Here is a 21,062-nt window from a genome sequence, read left to right as displayed (position 1 = left end):
TGGTTATCCTAACTGACCTAAAACAGTTTTTTTACAAGGATTAAATGTCAGGAATTGTGAAAACTGAGTTTAAATGTATTTGGCTCAGGTGCATGTAAACTTCCGACTTCCGAATACTATTCATTGACTACAGCTCAGCGTTCAACACCATAGTGGCCTCAAAGCGCATCACTAAACTAATGACCCTGGGACTAAACACCTCCTTCTACAACTGGACCTGGACTTCCTGACGGGCCGCCCCCCAGGTGATAAGGGTAGGTAACAACACATCCGCCACGCTGATCCTCAACACAGGGGCCTCTCGGAGGTGCATGCTCAGTCCCCTCCTGTACTCCCTGTTCACTCATGACTGCATGGCCAGGCACGACTCCAACACCATCATCAAGATTGCCGACGACACAACAGTGCTAGGCCTGATCACCGACAACAATGAGACAGCCTATAGGGACAGGCCTACAGACAGCTTCATGGTCCAAACAAACGAAGACAGTCGTGAAGAGGGCACGACAAAATCTATTCCCCCTCAGGACACTGAAAAGATTTGGCATGGGTCATCAGATCCTCAAAAGTTTCTACAGCTGCACCATCGAGAGTATCCTGCCTGGTTGCCTGGTATGGCAACTGCTCGGCCTCCGACCGCAAGGCACTACAGGGGGTAGTGCGTACGGCCCAGTACATCACTGGGGTCAAGCTTCCTGCCATCGAGGACCTCTATACCAGGCGGTGACGGAGGAAGGCCCTAAAAATTGTCAGACTCCAGCCACCTGGAGTCAGACTGTTCTCTCTGTTACCACATGGCAAGCAATACCGGAGCGCCAAGTCTAAGTCCAAAAGGCTTCTACCCCCCCAAACCATAAGACTCCTGAGCAGCTTATCAAAGGGCTAACCAGAACGCACTTTTACACTGATGCTACTCTCTGGTTGTTTTCTATGGATAGTCACTTTAACTCTACCTTCATGTACATATTACCTCAATTACTTCGACTAACCGGTGCCTCCGCACATTGACTCTGTACCGGTACCCCTTGTATATAGCCTTGCTGTTGTTATTTTACTGCTGCTTTTCAAAAAAAATGTACTTATCACTTTTTCTTAACTTCTTAAAGTATTTTTGGTTAAGGGCATGTAAGTAAGCATTTCACTGTAAAGTCTACACCTAAGTCGCTCTGGATAAGAGCGTCTGCTAAATGACTTAAATGTAATGTAATGTTGTATTTGGCGCATGTGACATATGATTTGATATACAATATCCAGTCAACCCCTGAATGTCTGAAATTGTTTGGGACTGGTGTGACTGTGTGCACTAGGATAAACCTGAGTAAGTACAGTATAGTGGTAGAGTACAGTAAGCCCCTTGGCACGTCGCTCCTGCCAGTGCAGTAGGTCAATCGAACATTGGCAGAGAAGACGAGGATGCAGATGTGTGGGTTTCCAGGGCTGGAAGATTAGGCTGGATTCCAGGATCTCTGCTTTACTCCAACTACTATGATAATGCAGATGATCAGATGTATTACAATTATGCCTTCAGCAAAGTAAGGGTTTGGCTTATCTATAACCCGACTCTCAAGACTAGAGGTCGACCGATTAATCGGAATGGCCGATTTAATTAGGGCCGATTTCAAGTTTTCATACCAATCGGAAATCTGTATTTTTGTACACCTATTTCGCCATTTTTTTAGTTACACCTTTATTTAACTAGGCAAGTCAGTTAAGAACACATTCTTATTTTCAATGACGGCCTTGGAACGGTGGGTTAACTGCCTTGTTCAGGGGCGGAACGACAGATTTATACCAGTTATACCTTGTCAACTCCACGAGAAGCCTGCCTGTTACGCGAATGCAGTAAGAAGCCAAGGTAAGTTGCTAGCTAGCATTAAACTTGTCTTATAAAAAACAATCAATCATAATCACTAGTCAACTACACATGGTTGATGATATTACTAGTTTATCTAGCGTGTCCTGTTTTGCATATAATCGATGCGGTGGCATTTGCGAAAAAGGACTGTCGTTGCTCCAACATATACCTAACCATAAACAGCAATGCCTTTCTTAAAATCAATATACAAGTATATATTTTTAAACCTGCACATTTAGTTAATATTGCCTGCTAACATGAATTTCTTTTAACTAGGAAAAATGGTGTCACTTCTCTTGCAACAGAGTCAGGGTATATGCAACAGTTTGGGCCGCCTAGCTCATTGTAAACGGTGTGACAACAAAGACAGCCAACTTCGCCAAACGGGGGATGATTTAACAAAAGCAAATTCGCAAAAAGCACAATCGTTGCACCAATGTACCTAACCATAAACATCAATGCCTTTCTTAAAATCAATACACAGAAGTATAGATTTTTAAACCTGCATATTTAGCGAAAAGTAATTTTACGTAATTATGACATAACATTGAAGGTTGTGCAATGTAACAGGAATATTTAGACTTATGGATGCCACCCGTTAAGATAAATACGGAATGGTTCCGTAATTCACTGAAAGAATAAACGTTTTGTTTTCGAGATGATAGTTTCCGGATTCGACCATATTAATGACCTAAGGCTCGTATTTCTGTGTGTTAATGTTATAATTAAGTCTATGATTTGATAGAGCAGTCTGACTGAGTGATGGTAGGCACCAGCAGGCTCGTAAGCATTCATTCAAACAGCACCTTTGTGCGTTTTGCCAGCAGCTCGTCGCTGTGCTTCAAGCATTGCACTGTTTATGACTTCAAGCCTATCAACTCCTGAGATTAGGCTGGTGTAACCGATGTGAAATGGCTAGCTAGTTAGCGGGGTGTACGCTAATAGCATTTCAAATGTCACTCGCTCCGAGACTTGGAGTAGTTGTTCCCCTTGCTCTGCATGGGTAACGCTGCTTCGAGGGTGGCTGTTGTCAATGGGTTCCTGGATCGAGACCAGGTAGGAGCGAGGAGAGGGACGGAAGCTATACTGTTACACTGGCAATACTAAAGTGCCTATAAGAACATCCAATAGTCAAAGGTATATGAAATACAAATCGTATAGAGAGAAAGAATCCTATAATAACAACAAACCAAAACTTCTTACCTGGGAATATTGAAGACTCATGTTAGCTTTCTTACATGGCACATATTGCACTTATACTTTCTTCTCCAACACTTTGTTTTTGCATTATTTAAATCAAATTGAACATGTTTCATTATTTATTTGAGGATAAATTGATTTTATTGATATATTATATTAAGTTAAAATAACTGTTCATTCAGTATTGTTGTAATTGCCATTATCACAAATAAATGTTTGTTTTTTTTCAATAAAAATCGGCCAATTAATCGCTATCTGCTTTTTTTTGGTCCTCCAATAATCGGTATCGGTGTTGGAAAATCATAATTAGTCGACCTCTACTCAAGACACCACTGTGCAAAATAGCTTGGTGACAAGGTTAGCTTATGACAGACCTAGGAGTCTGGGAGAAACATAATCAATACATTTTGTGTGTTTGCATTGAAAACACAGGTCTAACTAACCAAACTCACCAACATGATGAAAGTATAGCCTTTCAAAACATAGCACTGACTGTAGACTGTTTTCCTATGTGCTCCGGCCCCTGTGTATTGAGGGGAGGAGTTTCTTAAACACAAGCAAGAGGAACGAAATGGGGAGAGACCTACCTGAATTTGTCCAATAGAAACTTTTGTTTTAGTTGCAAAACCTTCCCTTTTCCAACTGTTTGGACTAATGATAACACCCCAGTTACAGTACATTGGAACATTGTAAATAGTCAGGGAGGAACTCGATTAATTCAGTTTGCTCATGCATGATGACACGGCCAACTCGGAGAGGAGAATCTGAGGCATTTTCCTCCCTGCTGACGATACCAATTAATGTTGGCTCACATCATCCAAGCACATGTCTATTGATCCCCTGGGATCACACAGATTGGAGAAAGGCACATGCAGATAGGCAGTAGCTCTGCTGTTATACTGTATAGGCTTGTGTGTGTGGACAGTATATTGGGAATATACACTGTCCTGGTTTCAAAAACACGGTGGCACAAAGGAGGACAAAGCATATATATATTTGCTGTTTTTTTTTTGCATATCCATACAGTATTGCCCATCATTGTTACTTTCATTTTGTTAACAAACTATAAAACATTCATTGGCACCTTAATTTATGCAGGCTAGTTATACTAGTGTGTGCCCCCCGCACTCAGCCACTAACATATTGCCCCTGGGCATACCATATGGCTGACTGCATTCAGCCAGTCTGAGACCTAGGTTGAGTAGGCAGGCACATTCTCCTAGCCATATTGAAGTCTGCATAACACTGTCAACTGGCTCAACATTAAGCCATTGTAGTAATAATGTGGTGGTATATTGGACAGACATGTATCTGCTGTCCAATAAGCTAATATCTCTATGTGATTGCATACTGAATGTCATTGACAGAACAACTGTTCTCTTTGTCTGCATGATGACATTATAAAAACGGTGGTGGTTTCAATGGAAAAGTCCGAATAAAAAAACGAAATGATGGGATCAACACTTCAACACCACACCTTGGGTAAAGAGCATGCGTTTGAATCAATTAAATTGAACCAGTTTTGTTACAATCTGTATTGACAGTAGTATATTTATTTGCATTATCCACACATCGGTGTATGACAGTTGATAACTGCTGTTTAAGCCCAGCTAGCCAACAGTCAGTGGTGCTGCTGCAAATAGCAGTCACACTACACTGAAAAAGTACCTTTGTCATCCTCGTCAATTCTCAGAGCCACTGAGATGTACTCGAATGCTTGTTTGTGGCTGTTTCGAATCTGCTCGCCGCTGTCCTGCTTGCACACCTTGTTCGCATGTTCGTCTGCTGCCCGTTGTTTGGGTCTCGCAACCATAGCGCGAGACATTCGCTCGCACAGCCAGGCGAAGAGTACGCCAAAATTCAAGATTTGGAAACGGAGCACTGCAAACAACGCCAGCAGTGGGTAGAAGAAGTAGTACACATTTCGTTTATGTAGTGACACCTGGACCCAGATGTCCCCTCCGTCGGGCGGGGACCCTGCAGGGCCTCGCTTCTTTCTGTTGCCTCTTCCTCCCGGAGAACTCATTCACCCGACGACTTGCTATCGTATCCATTACATTACATTACATAGCCTTTTGCTTGGGTTCAACTTTTGAAGCGTCTATAGTTGCCATATATTCTCCGACATGGTGGTCCAAATGTTGATACAATTGGACGGGGCGGTTACCAAACGAACAAAAGGGTAAGAGAGGAGGGGCACGCGCGCTCTTGTCCTATCATAGAAAGTACGTAACTGCAAACAAGAGTTTACGTAGAGACCACCCACATTGCGTAAATACTAACAACAAACATGGCGGACGGTAAGTGAAATGTTCGTTTATCGGCACTTTTGTGAGTTCAATTATAATTGTAGTCAATTTTAGGCATACATTTAGCTTGAAATATGTCTTTATACGCCAACAATTGGTTTAATCCAATCTGATCTCTCCGTAACAGTCCTTGGTTCACGGTGGAAGGTCGTTGCCAACATGATAACGTTAGCTAGCCAACGAGCTAAAGTAACGTTACTCGCCTCTGGAATTAATTTAACGTTACTGTAGCTAGCCCGCCTGTAGGGTACCTTCTTTGGCTTTTAAGAATAGATGGTAATGCTATGTGACTAGTCATCTACCGGAACTTAGTCTGGAGTAACTGTGTGTATCTTACGTTATATAGGTAAACGATGACAGAACGACCGTCCTTGCGGTTGTTGACATGTTGATATTGTTTCTGATCTGTCTCCGAATGATTCTGAATACATTTACGTTAACGGACTGACTGTCCTCTTCGGGTACATTCGTAAATTCACTCTGGAGTGCCAGTAAGCGCTCTCGGTGTTCGTAAATTCGAAGCGTTTCGCAGGGCGTTTAGAGCGCACACTGGACGCGCTGGCCGAGGAGTTTTTAATTTCCCCATTATTTAATCAGGCAGGCCAGTTGAGAACAAGTTCTTATTTACAACTGAAACCTGGCCAAGATAAAGCAATTTACAACTGAGACATGGAACAGATAAAGCAAAGTAGTGCGACAAAAACAACAGTTACACACGGGATAAACAAACGTACAGTCACTAACACAATAGAAAAATCTATGTACAGTGTGTGCAAATGTAGTAAGATTGGGGAGGTAAGGCAATAAATAGGCCATAGGGGCGAAATAATTACAATTTAGTATTAACACTGGAGTGATAGATGTGCAGATGGTGTGCAAGTAGAGATACTGGGTTACAAAATAGAAACAACAACAAAAATAACAATATGGGGATGAGGTAGTTGGGTGTGCTATTTACAGAAGGGCTGTGTAGGAGTAAGGTTGATCTGACCTCACAATGGCAGTCAATCACCCAAGCTAACTGGCTAAAGGTAGCTAGCTTCCAGAGTGTTGGTGACTGCAAATGTGCTACTGGCAACAATTTAATTAAGCTTTTTTGTGTATTTTTACTGACACTGGCCATATTCAACAGGTGTTGAGTGTTCGTAAATTCATCAGTTATTCTGCACTCTGAAATCGGAGTAGATAGCCAGAGTGAATTGCCTAGAATGTAGTAATGTTAGCTGACATTAATGTATGTTTCTCTCAGATCACACAGACGCAGACCAATCTATGGAGGGGAACACTCCAGTAAGTCTTATACAGATGTAGTTAGGGATTTGAAGTGGTTCTCTTCATTTAAAGTTGTGTTTTATAGTTAGACTAATTTCTGCTCCTTTTTAGATTGCTGAAAACCCCCATTCTGAATATGGACTGACAGAAAACATCCAGGTATGACCATCAATATGATTATTGTGCCTTTCAGAAAATTATGTCCATGAAAAGGGGTGAATTTCAAAGACTCAAACTATCACACTGCATTGTGGTAACCTTGCTTGTCTACTGAACAAGCACTGTATGCACAGCTCTCTAACATAGCAGGCACTAATGTGTGAAGCCTATGCTTTTTGGTAGAAATTGGTTAGGCTATATTGCATGAGATTGCAATTCTGAGTACACTTTTGAGACGCTTACATACATGGATAGTGGCGTGAGTAGCAGTAACTTGTGACATTTCTGTATCTCTGCTTCCTCTCTCACCACCTCATTGTGTAGAGAATAGTGGAAAACGAGAAATCCAACACAGAGAAGGTCTCCAAACAGAAGGTGGATCTGCAGTCGCTCCCCACCAGGGCATATTTGGATCAGACAGTGGTGCCCATTCTTCTTCAAGGCTTATCTGTGTTGGCCAAGGAAAGGTATGTTGAAAATGTCTGTGCATGGGCTCAGATTTTTCCCCATTCACATTTGTGTGTGACATGCTTGGAAATGCATTTGTAAAAAAAAAAAACATGCATTGAACAGGCAGTACTATGAAAAGGGAAGAGCATTTGAGTAACAATTGTCAAGCTAATATACTTTAAAGATGTGCCTTTCTCCATTTTGTCTTCTCTTTCAGACCTACAAATCCTATTGAATTCTTAGCAGCCTTCCTTCTCAAGAACAAATCACAGTTTGAAAATCGAAATTAAGCCCCAGACGGATGGAAATGTGCACTTTGAGGCCATATGTTTAAAATTAAGAAAATTGTTGTTTCTGTCAATGGTTATGTTTGCTAATGATAGTGTATGTTGTTTTTTAAACCAGAATAAAGATTGTGCTGCAGGGAAATATGGTACTCTTCTTTTAGGGCAAATGTCAGCAGTAAACTAATATCTATGAAACAGACACACACTAGTGTGCACCTTAAGTTCCCTTGCATCAAGGTCCCCTTCAGGGCAAACTATTCTAAATTCAAATTCAGTCTATTTGCCAAAATGCCTACAAGAGGAAACATTGCTTTTTAATTAACAATATCCTCTGTGATGTAACATTGAGAACTAGTCCAGTCCATGTTTACATATTGCCAAATTACACATGTAATATTCCAGTGCCTTGTTTTATTTTACCACTAGTTGAGCTATAGAGCTGGTGATAAACCCCTTTGATAAAAGGGTCAATCTCAGATTCTATTAATCATTAATTTTAGAATCAAATCAAATGTATTTATATAGCAAATCAAATGTATTTATATAGCCCTTCGTACATCAGCTGATATCAAATTCACACAGGACAACGGATAAGACAGGAGAAGTACTCCAGATATAACAAACTGACCCTAGCCGCCCGACACAAACTACTGCAGCATAAATACTGGAGGCTGAGACGAGGGGTCTGGAGACACTGTGGCCCCATCCGATGACACCCCCGGACAGGGCCAAACAGGAAGGATATAACCCCACCCACTTTTCCAAAGCAAAGCCCCCACGCCTCTAGAGGGATATCTTCAACCACCAACTTAACATCCTGAGACAAGGCCGAGTATAGCCCACAAAGATCTACGCCACGGTACAACCCAGGTGGTGGGGGGGGGGGGTAAACCCAGACAGGAAGATCACATCAGTGACTCAACCCACTCAAGTGACGCACCTCTCCTAGGGACGGTATGAAAGATTCCTAGTAAGCCAGTGACTCAGCCCCTGTAATAGGGTTAGAGGCAGAGAATCCCAGTGGAATGAGGGGAACCGTCCAGGCAAACAGCTAGGATGGTTCGTTGCTCCGGAGCCTTTCCGTTCACCTTCCCACTCCTGGGCCAGACTACACTCAATCATATGACCCACTGAAGAGATGAGTCTTCAGTAAAGACTTAAAGGTTGAGACCGAGTTTGCGTCTCTCACATGGGTAGGCAGATAGGAGAAAGCCCTGCCTCCAGCTGTTTGATTTGAAATTCTAGGGACAATTAGGAGGCCTGCATCTTGTGACCGTAGCGTACGTGTAGGTATGTACGGCAGGACCAAATCAGAGAGATAGGTAGGAGCAAGCCCATGTAATGCTTTGTAGGTTAGAAGTAAAACCTTGAAATCAGCCCTTGCATTGACAGGAAGCCAGTGTAGAGAGGCTAGAATATGATCAAATTTTTGGGTTCTAGTCAGGATTCTAGCAGCCGTATTTAGCACTAACTGAGGTTTGAGTGCTTTATCCGGGTAGCCGGAATATAGAGCATTGCAGTAGTCTAACCTAGAAGTGACAAAAGCATTGATTAATTTTTCTGCATCATTTTTGGACAGACATTTTCTGATTTTTGCAATGTTACGTAGATGGAAAAAAGCTGTCCTTGAAACAGTCTTGATATGTTCTTCAAAAGAGACATCAGGGTCCAGAGTAACACCGAGGTCCTTCACAGTTTTATTTGAGACGACTGTACAACCATTAAGATTAATTGTCAGAATCACCCTTTCATCCATTGTTAGATTTGTGCTCTTGGAATTCATTTAGCAGAAGTACCACTTTATTGCGCAACACAAAATCCGTCAAACTTCATTTAAGTGTATTAATATAACATGTTGCAGCATTACATTCTATAAAATATATCTTCAGTATAAAGACTACACACTCTCGTTGCATTCAAACAGCATACCAGTACTTTATCTTTAAGCTACCGGCAAGTTTTGGTCTTCAGTGAGAATTTAGAACCTAGACTGCAATACAAACTGATGAACAGAGAATATCGGTTTGGATTTCAAGCTAGTAAGGACCATCATGCTTCATGTTTAGTTTCTGTTTTCGGGCTCTCCGGGATGTTTTCCCTAGGTACAGATCTAGCATCAGCCTCTCCCCCAATCCTACACCTTCACTATACATAGCAGCAATTATAAAAATAGAGAGTGTATGATTTGACTTCCATTTGGTTTCAAACCAACTATTAGAAAATGTAAAGTTAAATAATTTCCTACAAGTAATACAAGATTAAATCAATTGTTGACGAATAGAGTGCCTCAAACAGAACTTTCATTTAAATCTGCTTGATTGTCTTCCTTATTTACAGAAGGGGAATGGGGGTTAGAAGTGAAGACAGACTTTCTGCTTTCAAGACATTAAAATCAGTGTAAAAAACTTTATTTCATGAAAATAACACCAAATACACTCTGACCTCGATGCCTGCTTTATATAGCAAGCCCCAGACAGACAGATTCACTGTCTGTAGGAGCTAACCATTTTTGTGAACAGGTTATTGGTCAGAATAATCCAATCGGATTGTGATGTCATGCTGTGGGGGCCAAAAACTACATCCCACCTGAACAGGCAAATTCCAGGAGTAAAAAAATAAACCTCACACTAAAAGGGAATTATAATTTTCCCAATTTCAGAGCTATTTTGACCTTGGTGGGAAAATATAATTAAATCAAGTTTTGGACTGTACTGCCCCTTTAAAAACCAGTAGCCTTGAGCAGAGATTTGACTTGAATGGATCACTGCAGCATGTCTTGACTGTTCAAGTTACCACTACACTTGAACTATTGATGTGCCAAGTTATCCTCAAAAGAACCCAAAGTTGGTTGAGTGGGACATAAATGCCTAATTCAATATGATCTATAGTGCGTAATACAAATGTGATTTCTCCTGATCATTCACAATGTCCTATTTTTCTGACCTGCATCTTATCAAAATTGACCTATCTAATGAGAAGAAAAATTGACGCCATCCTATATCTGGAAAATAACAGACAAAGTTACGTATATGGAAAAAAGCTGTCCTTGAAACAGTCTTGATATGTTCTTCAAAAGAGAGATCAGGGTCCAGAGTAATGCCGAGGTCCTTCACAGTTTTATTTGAAACGACTGTACAACCATTAAGATTAATTGTCAGAATCACCCTTTCATCCATTGTTAGATTTGTGCTCTTAGAATTCATTTAGCAGAAGTACCACATGCCACGTTGAAGACCCCATGAAACAATCCTTGATGCATTTTACCCTCATTTGTGGTGACCTGTTAGCAAAATATACAACATTTGATTAAAAGGCATTATAGCTTATGCTTATGGGTGTTTTGAATTAATCGTCACCTTAGAAAGCGCTGTCCACTTTGAAACAATATCCACAATGACCATGTTTTCCACTCAGTTTAAACCACTCACTTTGAAGTTGATAAGTGTGATTTTACATTGATGTCAGAGTGGTTTGACGGACAAGAGCCCAGAGTACCAGGCCATTAGCAACCTGATGGTCATTAACGAGTTGAATACCACCAATGCATGCCGGGGCGGCAGGGTAGCCTAGTGGTTAGAGCGTTGGACTAGTCAACCGGAAGGTTGCAAGTTCAAACCCCCGAACTGACAAGGTACAAATCTGTTGTTCTGCCCCTGAACAGGCAGTTAACCCACTGTTCCTAGGCCGTCATTGAAAATAAGATTTTTTTCTTAACTGACTTGCCTAGTTAAATAAAGGTAAAATAAAAAAAATAAAAGGAGATTACTCAATGGTCACGTGGAATTTTACTGTGGTCATGACTGCCGGTATGGCAGTAATACAGCCACCGGAACAGCCCTAGGTCTGGCTGTAACACTCACTATGAGAATGGACACAAAGCAGACCAGCGTGGTGTTCCAGTCTCCTCCAGTGGCGGCAGCCTTCCCCACCAGCACATTGTAGAAGATGAAGTCTCCCAGTCCCAGCTTGACTCCTCCTGCAGATTATACAACACCACAGCATGTCCATTTAGATTAGTTTCACACCATAAGAAACCACATTTATTACAAAAAAATATAATAAAATGCTTACACTTGTCGTGTCTTTGGCTATGCCGGATTAAGTGATGACATGCTATTCCATAAAATAATTTCTCCGTAATTAATATTACCTGATTGAGCTAATCATGTAAATGTAATTAACTAGAGAGTCGGGCACCACAAAATAATATTTATAGAGCTATTATCTTACGAATAAACTCTTAAAGAGCAAGTAACATTTGACATCAAATGCAGTCAATATTAATCGTCATCTTAATTCAGTCTCATCTGAAAGTTGTAAATTCTTAGTTATCTGCATGAACCCGGGCTAACAGGTTGAATCAGCAATACAAAATACCTAACTAATCAAACAGAATTACACATACACATAATTAAATCATAACGTCCCTAGCGGGCGGAACAGATATGACAGCTTGTTACACAAATGAAAAAGGGGCTGGGTTTGAGTGAAGGAGCGGGAAGAATGAGGAACAAAGGCCAAAGCTGTGCTATCGTAAATACACTATCTTATGCAGTCTAAATTACCGCCCATTTGGAAAAGGAAAATGCAATAAATATTTACTCTGAGCTGTGCTTTGGTAGGTTGGTGGTAGATGGAAGGCCGTGTTGCCCAACCGATTCCTGTGTCCTTTGAAGAATGTCTCTGCTGGTAAATTGAATACGGTGTAGTAACGTTGTTGTGTGGTAGACGGGATACTCTGTCTGTCTGTTCCTTCCTAACCTGCGTTTGCTAACTCAACGGCTAGGAGGTATCACTTCTGTAGTGAATAAGAGTTCAAATTTCTTACCTTTTGCAACCAAAGCTCAAAGCTTGGCTTCATTCTGTAGTCATTATCTGAACCATTTTGACATCGGACCTCTTAAAGAAGAAGTTACTGGTCTGTGAGAGCCAGAAATCTTGCTTGTTTGTTGTTTGTAGGTGACCAAATACTTATTTTCCACCATAATTTGCAAATAAATTCATAAAAAATCCTACAATGTAATTTTCTGGATTTTTTTCCCCTCATTTAGTCTGTCATATTTGAAGTGTACCTATAATGAAAATTACAGGCCTCGCTCATCTTTTTAAGTGGGAGAACTTGCGCAATTGGTGGCTGACAATACTTTTTTGCCCCACTGTATGTACATGTAGGTAGAGTTAAAGTGACTATGCATAAATAATAAACAGAGTAGCAGCAGCATAAAATACGGGGTGGGGAGGGTACAATGCAAATAGTCTGCGTACCCATTTGATTAACTGTTCAGGAGTCTTATGGTTTGGGGGTAGAAGCTGTTTAGACCTAGACTTGGCACTCCGGTACCGTCTGCCGTGTGGGAGCAGAGAGAACAGTCTATGACCAGGGTGGCTGGAGTCTTTGACAATTTTTAGGGCCATCCTCTGACACCGCCTGGTAATGAGGTCCTCGATGGCAGGAAGGTTGGCTCCAGTGATGTGCTGGGCCATACGCACTACCTTCTGTAGTGTCTTGCGGTCAGAGGCTGAGCACTTGCCATACCAGGCAGTGATGCAACCATGCTCTCGATGGTACAGCTGTAGAACTTTATTAAAGATCTGAACTTTATTATAGACCCATGCCGAAGCTTTTCAGGCTCCTGAGGGGAAATAGGCTTTGTCGTGCCCTCTTCACTACTGTCTTGGTCTGTTCGGACCATGATAGTTTGTAGGTGATGTGGACACCAAAGAACTTAAGACTCTCAACCTGCTCCACTACAGCCCTGTCGATGAGAATGGGGGCGTGCTCGGTCCTCCTTTTCCTGTAGTCCACAATCATCTCCTTTGTCTTGATCATGTTGAGGGAGAGGTTGTTGTCCTGGCCCCAGACGACCAGGTCTCTGACCTCCTCCCTATAGGCTGTCTCATCGTGGTCAGTGGTCAGGCCTACCACTGTTGTCATCAGCAAACTTGATGGTGTTGCAGTAGTGCCTGGCCATGCAGTTATGGGTGAAAAGGGAATACAGGAGGGGACTGAGCACACAACCCTGAGGGGCACCTGTGTTAAGGATCAGCATGGCAGATATGTTGTTACCTACCCTTATTCAGACAGGGAGAGGTTGAAAATGCCAGTGAAGACACTTGCCAGTTGGTCAGCGCATGCTCGGAGTACACGTCCTTGTAATCCACCTGGCTCTGCAGTGAATGTTGACCTGTTTAAAGGTCTTACTCACATCGGCTACGGAGAGCGCGATCACACAGTCGTATGGAACAGCTGATGCTGTCATGCATGCTTCAGTGTTGCTGACCTCGAAGCGAGCATAGAAGTAGTTCAGCTCTTCTAGTAGGCTCGTGGCTGTGTGTAGTCTAATAGTTTACAAGCCCTGCCACATCTGACAGGCGTCGGAGCCTTTGTAGTACGATTCAATCTTAGTCCTGTATTAACGCTTTACCTGTTTGATGGTTCGTCGGGGGGAACATCACAGAATTTCTTAAACGTCCTGGTTAGAGTCCTACTCCTTGAAAGCGGCAGTTCTACCCTTTAGCTCAGTGTGGATGTGATCTGTAATTCATGGCTTGTGGTATGTACATACGGTCACTATGGAGATGTCATCAATGCACTTATTGATGAAGCCAGTGGATCATGTGGTGTCCCGCTCAATGCCATCGGAAGAAACCCGGAACATATTCCAGTCTGTGCTAGCAAAACAGTCCTGTAGCTTAGCATCTGTGTCATCTGACCACTTCTTTATTGACCGAGTCACTGGTGTTTCCTGCTTTAGTTTTTGCTTGTAAGCAGGAATCAGGAAGACAGAATTGTGGTCAGATTTGCCAAATGGAGGGCGAGGAAGAGCTTTGTACGCATCTCTGTTTGTGGAGTAAAGGTGGTCTAGAGTTTTTTCCCCTCTGGTTGCACATTTAACATGCTGATAGAAATGAGGTAAAACAGATTTAAGTTTCCCTGCAATAAAGTCCCCAGCCACTAGGAGTGCCGCCTCGAAGGGGGTTTTCCGGTTTGTTTAGGGCCGTATACAACTCATTGAGTGCAGTCTTAGTGCCAGCATCGGTTTGTGGTGGTAAATAAATAGCTACAAAGAATATTGATGAAAACTCTTGGTAAATAGTGTGGTCTACAGCTTATCATAAGATACTCTACCTCAGGCGAGCAGAACCTCGAGACTTCCTTATATTCCGTGCACCAGCTGTTGTTTACAAATATACATAGACCAGAGGCCGCTGTTCTATCCTGCCAAAAAGCTTAAAACCCACCAGCTGCATGTTATTCATACAGCTGACGGGCAGACACAGCAGAGGTTCAAACTTTAGAACCAAGTTCCTGCATTTGAATATAAAATGGATTTTATCAAACAAAAATATGCTACATGTTATCTCTGGGACCTTCAGGATGATAAATCAGAGCAAGATTACTGAATGTAAGTACATTATTTACCTTCAGAGGTGAATGTATCAAACCAGTTGCTGTGATAAGTTTTGTTGTTGTGCACTCCCCTCAAACAATAGCATGGTATTATTTCACTGTAATAGCTACTGTAAATACACACCCGTGAACTTGTTTAACAAGATACACTTTGTTGCAAAACATTTTACTACGGTGTGCCCCAATGAACAAAACCTTGTACTTACATGAATATATGAGTGCAGGGAAGGTGGGCTCGTTACGCTCCTATGCTGTCTCCACAAGCATCCTTAGAGGACCTTTGGGGCACAAGACTGCAACCAAATCTGCAAACAAAGGAAAACAGCATCACACAGGAATTTCTGAATGAGCAAAAAAGTACTGAACTACTGGAAGAATGATTGCAACATCTATGCATGATGAAATTGCACACTTTTTGATAGGTGGTGCTCAGCTAATAGTCAAGGTCTGTACAGCAGCATGATAACTGGTCTACCATTAACACCTATGCCATTAAATCACAGGGCACGTCCAGAAACAATCTGTAGCCTCTACCCATCTTGGCTAAGATCTAAAAGGATTAGATAGGTATACGTAATAAGAAGGTAGATTCACCTTGCACTGGGATAGGCAAGGTGGATTTTTATTTTGACCCCTTTTTCATGGTATTCCGGACAATGCTAGACAGTAGAAACCAACAACAATATGTACTCTGAGCCCTCTTACCGTAGACAGAGATGGCTCCGAGGATGACCCAGGCGGACCACTCGGGCAGGTACTTGATGAACACCAGGGCCAAGAGGGCTGAGATGGCGATGAGGTAGGCCTGCTGCAGCTGCAGGGGCCCCTTCCAGTGTATGCAGATCATTCCCACCGCCCCAAAGTTCCAGATGATGATGACTACTGTGGGGTAATCCATGGCCATGTTGTAGGATTTAAATACCTCCCTGGATAGGAAGAGAGAGAAATGTCAAATCAAACTTTATGTAAAGTGCATTTAAACCTCAAACCGCTTTACAGACAAGGGATGTATCTCAATGGTCCTAGTTGCTTCCTTTCCTATCCTTCATCCATAGTGATTAGAGGACCGATGAATATCCTTCCTTTCATCTGCCTTGTCTGTTAGGATGAGGAATTCACATTAAAAACCGTTGAGATACTCCCATTCAGTTTGAACTGAGGAATTAGAATGCTGCCTTTGATGACAGTACTAGTCAAAAGTTTGGACAAACCTAATCATTCAAGGGTAATTCTTAATTTGTACTATTTTCTACATTGTAGAATAATAGTGAAGACATCAAAAACTATAAAATAACACATGGAATCATGTAGTGACCAAAACAAAAAAAAAGTGTTTAAAAAATAAATATTTTGATTTGTTTAAGTAGCCACCCTTCACACACTCTTGGCATTCTCTCAACCAGCTTCATGAGGAATGCTTTTCCAACAGTCTTGAAGGAGTTCCCACATATGCTGAGCACTTGTTGGCTGCTTTTCCTTCACTCTGCGGTCCAACTCATCCCAAACCATCTCAATTGGGTTGAGGTCAGGTGATTGTGGAGGCGAGGTTATCTGATGCAGCACTCCATCACGCTTCTTCTTGGTCAAATAACCCTTCCCAGCCTGGAGGTGTGTTTGGTCATTGTCCTGTTGAAAAACTAAGGATAGTCCCACTAAGCACAAACCAGATGGAATGGCATATCACTTCGGAATGCTGTGGTAGCCATGCTAGTTAAGTGCGTCTTGAATTTGAAATAAATCACTAACCGTGTCACCAGAAAAGCACACCTTCCTCCTCCATGCTTCACAGTGCGAACCACACATGCAGAAATCATCCGTTCACCTACTCTGCATCTCACAAAGACACAGCAGTAGGAACAAAAAATCTCAAATTTGGACTCATCAATCCAAAAGTACAGATTTCCACCGGTCTAATATCCATTGCTGGTGTTTCTTGGCCCAAGCAAATCTCTTCTTATTGGTGTCCTTTAGTAGGGGTTTCTTTGCAGAAATTTGACCATGAAGGCCTGATCCACGCGGTCTCCTCTGAACAGTTGATGTTGAGATGTGTTTGTTACTTGAACTCTGAAGTATTTATTTGGACTGAAATTTCTGAGGATGGTAACTCTAGTGAACTTATCCTCTGCAGCAGAGGTAACTCTAGGTCTTCCTTTCTTGTGGCGGTCCTCATGAGAGCCAGTTCCATCATAGCACTTGATGGTTTTTGAAACTACACCTGAAGAAACGTTCAAAGTCCTTGAAATGTTCCGGATTGAAGGACCTTCATGTCTAAACCTCTCTGGGATCGTTCGGATGCTAGCGTCCCACCTCGCCAACAGCCAGTGAAATTGCAGGGCGCCAAATTCAAAAACAACAGAAATCTCATAATTGAAACTCCTTAACCATACAAGTATTTTACACAATTTTAAAAGATACTCTTCTCGTTAATCCAACCACAGTGTCCGATTTCAAAAAGGCTTATATCCTTATGTTAAGTCAGCAACTAGTCACAGAAAGCATTCAGCCATTTTACAACCAAAGAGAGGTGGCAGAAATATAGATCAAATTAATCACTAACCTTTGACAATCTTCATCAGATGACACTCCCAGGACTCAATGTTACACAATACATGTATGTTTTGTTCGATCAAGTTCATATTTATATCCAAAAACCTTGTTCAGAAATGCCTCCAAAACATCCAGAGAAATTGCAGTGAGCCACATCAAATAACAGAAATACTCATCATAAACTTCAATGAAAGATACATGTTTTACATAGAATTAAAGATAAACTTGTTCTTAATGCAACCGCTGTGTCAGATTTCAAAAAAGCTTTACGGCAAAAGCACAATATTCAATAATCTGAGAACAGTGTTCAGCCACAAAATCAAGCCATACATTTACCCGCCAAGTTGTGGAGTCAATAAAAGTCATAAATAGCATTATAAATCTCCACTTACCTTTGCTGATCTTCGTCGGAATGCACTCCCAGGACTCCCACAACAAATGTTTGTTTTGTTCGATTACGTCCATATTTATGTCCAAATACCTCAGTTTTGTTCACGCGGTTAGTTTACAATGCGCGAGCGCAAATTCCATTACAGTTTGTAGAAACATGTCAAATTATGTTTACAATCAATCCTTAGGGTCTTTTTATAATAAATCTTCAATAATATTCCAACCGGACAATAGCATGTTCATTACAGAGGAAAAAGAAGGCACGGTGAAACTATAAACCTCAGATTTCCCACTTCCTGGTGGATTTGTCTCAGATTTTCACGTGCCACATGAGTTCTGTTATTCTCACAGACATCATTCAAACAATTTTAGAAACTTCAGAGTGTTTGCTATCCAATACTACTCATAATATGCATATATTAGCATCTGGGACAGAGTAGCAGGTAGTTTACTCTGGGCACCTTATTCATCCAAGCTACTCAATACTGCCCCCCTGTCACCAAGACGTTAAAGTAATGGACTTTTGTTTCTCTTTGGACTGGTACTATAAGTGAGGACAGTGGGGATCTGTTTAAGTTAAATCTCTGGCCCAGGGACTAAGGTGATCTTTCAGATCTGTCGGACAGTTCTTTAAATAAGAAAAGCTGAGGGGGGAGAAGTTTGAGCCAACAAAGTTAGTTAATACACTAGTGTGGTGGAAATTACTTTAAGGCGTAAAACAAGTGACATCCTATTCCCTATATATAGTGCACAACCTTTGACCAGAGCCATGAACTAAGCCCATATAAAGAGCCTATATATTATATGAGACAGCCTTCCTGTCCCGCTCTCTCCTTGAAACAACCACAACAGCCAGGCAACATGATACCATACGACTGACTACAAACAATTGCAGGTAGGGACACTCACCCCAGGTACATGAAGCTGAACCAGAAGAGCAGCATCAAGAGCCATCCGTGAATGAACTAGGACAAAATTAACCATGACACAGAGCATTAGAATATAGCACTCCAAGTTTGGGGCTTGTTCAGGATGTAACGTTACAGAACGTTTAGATAGAAATGTACAGTGTAAAACATATGATTACATGTCAGATAGAATACCAGGGAATCGTGTCCACTCTAGTCATTCTATTTCTATCTGCAACATTCAGAATGTTTAACATCACTGAATACACACCCTAAGTCTGTCTCACCTTGTAGCAGCGGTACTTGTAGAGCATAACCACTAACTATTAGTGGGAGAAATGCAGAACTGACCCTGGATCAGCATCAGGGGCAACTTCACTCTAAATCTAATATCATCTACACCTAATCTTTATCTCAGGAGGAGTGGCCAACCATCCTTCTCAGATTATTAGCTAGCTACCCTCCTGCAGGATCCAGCCCTACTCGAACACACCTTATTCTACAAAATCAGGTTCCAGGTTTCAGGCTGTTATAGTAGTGCTGGAGCAAAAGCCTGCACACCCTGTAGCTCCCCATGTCCAGAGGGAGGGTTGGCCACCTGTAATTTAGCCTTAGTTCCAGCAAGATAGATATGAACTTAGCTTGTACTAAGGTTTTGGAAAAACAGTCAAATATTCAAGTAATAGAGACATTAGTGTCTACTAAATTCTAAGCATGTCAGTGTCAAATCACATGAAAATATCCCTTAAGGATCTGTCATAAAGATATGCAATAACCACTTCTTCTCATAATGTCCTGCATAGAAGCAGCTCATCTCATATTGTCACGCAAAGAAGCAGCTCTCATATTACGCTGGGTCGTGTTCATTAGGGCACAACAGAAAATATTTGAAACGGAACACAAAAATGAGCATTTCTTATTGGAAAAGTCCAGATAGCAGCCCATCCCCACTTCTGTCCATTTGATGCCTCATGAACATAACTCAAGGTGGGCTGCTAAACGGAAGGAGGAAAAAAAAACACTTACAGCTACTGTCAGTTCTTCTCAGTGTGGAAGCTGACAGACTTTATGGTGGCTACGACCACCATGCAAAGGGTGACGGGGACGAACAGCATGATAACATGCTTGGCGCCGTACTTGAGTGTGAGCTCCTCGTCTTCTTCCAGGTCTATGTGCTCCTGCTCCGTGGCACTCCTGTTCAGGCTGGGGGGTTCAGCTGCAGGCTCTGGGGCCATCAGGCGCCGCTGCAAGGTAATGGAGCATTTTCTGGTATTGCTTATCACATGGAAATAGTACATGGTGTGAATAATAGTGTTATTATTGCACTATGAAGAAGTCAATAGAAAATAGCAAGTAGTGGCTGTGATACCCACAGTAATATCTTCATCACAATCACCACTATCTAAGTGCTGCAGACACTTGATTCAAAGGCTCTTTCTCAAGTCATGCTAAATTCCTTGCATCCTCTCCCTGACTTCTCAAAATGCGTTGAGGAGGGTCCAGGGAGCAACCTTGGACCATCTCCTCCAATACATTTGCAAAGGAGGTGAGATTGCGATTCCTTGTATCCTAAGACCAATTGAGATAGAGCCATTGAAATGATCCAAGGTGTCGCCGCTGTGGGAAAGGGCACTTGCCCAACAGTGCAGAGGACACCTACCCTGGGCTCCATGTCTGCAGGCTGGGTTTGGTCGGGGTCTTGTTGGTAAAATGGCACAGACGGTATCGCGGATGCAACCTGAGCTGTCCTCTCTTTGTAAGTGTCCCCTTCACTGTCCGAGGTACTCATGGATATAATGTTAGCGACGGCAGAGGAGGGCACAGCTGCAAAATTCTACAAATAAGTCAAGACAAAATTCATTGCGACGTTACTGACAAAAAAAAACTGGAGAAACTGCAACTTTACTGAAGTTCAATCATTATAGTCCCGCAGGCTTTTTTTTGACATACTTGATAATTGAGTATGTTGATGTCGAAAAACGTAGCCCAAAACTGCATACATAATTTCAGGATACTCAAACGTTAACTGTTGCTAGCTAAAAGGAGGATTACCCCCAATGGATTGATTAAGCCACTACAGTCCGGTATTTAGAACAGATTGTGAGAAGTGCAAGTTAGCTTGCCGGTTAAAAAAAAAAGCTGTACGTACTATATTAAAGTGAGTTTTTAAACGTATCAAAGTACCTCCTTAATCCACAATTTGACATCAACAAGCCCAAGGAAACCGCGCCCGTTCTTTGATGAAAGAAAGCGCTTCTCCTGCAGGATCTAGTT

General features: G+C 41.9%; 1 protein-coding gene and 2 pseudogenes across 1 annotated transcript; 1 reads left to right on the top strand and 2 right to left on the bottom strand.

Moving 5' to 3' along the window:
* LOC135520310 (spastin-like) overlaps positions 1 to 5,262 on the bottom strand; it is a 39,651-nt pseudogene extending 34,389 nt beyond the window's left edge.
* LOC135522040 (protein dpy-30 homolog) lies at positions 5,235 to 7,674 on the top strand. Its single transcript, XM_064947946.1, has 5 exons — positions 5,235 to 5,355; positions 6,614 to 6,654; positions 6,748 to 6,795; positions 7,120 to 7,262; positions 7,463 to 7,674. Exons 1-5 carry the CDS (start codon positions 5,346 to 5,348, stop codon positions 7,533 to 7,535), a joined length of 315 nt encoding a protein of 104 aa, XP_064804018.1. The 5' UTR covers positions 5,235 to 5,345; the 3' UTR covers positions 7,536 to 7,674.
* Positions 7,675 to 11,326: 3,652 nt separating this feature from the next.
* Positions 11,327 to 20,577, bottom strand: LOC135520305 (presenilin-2-like; annotated as a pseudogene).
* Between the last annotated feature and the right edge of the window lie 485 nt (positions 20,578 to 21,062).

This window comes from Oncorhynchus masou, chromosome 4 (genome assembly GCF_036934945.1).
Source record: "Oncorhynchus masou masou isolate Uvic2021 chromosome 4, UVic_Omas_1.1, whole genome shotgun sequence".
NCBI lineage: Eukaryota > Metazoa > Chordata > Actinopteri > Salmoniformes > Salmonidae > Oncorhynchus > Oncorhynchus masou.
Note: the sequence above shows the minus strand (reverse complement) of the source record. Positions and strands in the feature narration are given on the sequence as shown.

Coding starts and splice junctions, on each gene's coding strand:
- LOC135522040 (XM_064947946.1), top strand. Junction 6,655..6,747: donor CTATGGAGGGGAACACTCCA/GTAAGTCTTATA, acceptor GCTCCTTTTTAG/ATTGCTGAAAACCCCCATTC. Junction 6,796..7,119: donor GACTGACAGAAAACATCCAG/GTATGACCATCA, acceptor CTCATTGTGTAG/AGAATAGTGGAAAACGAGAA.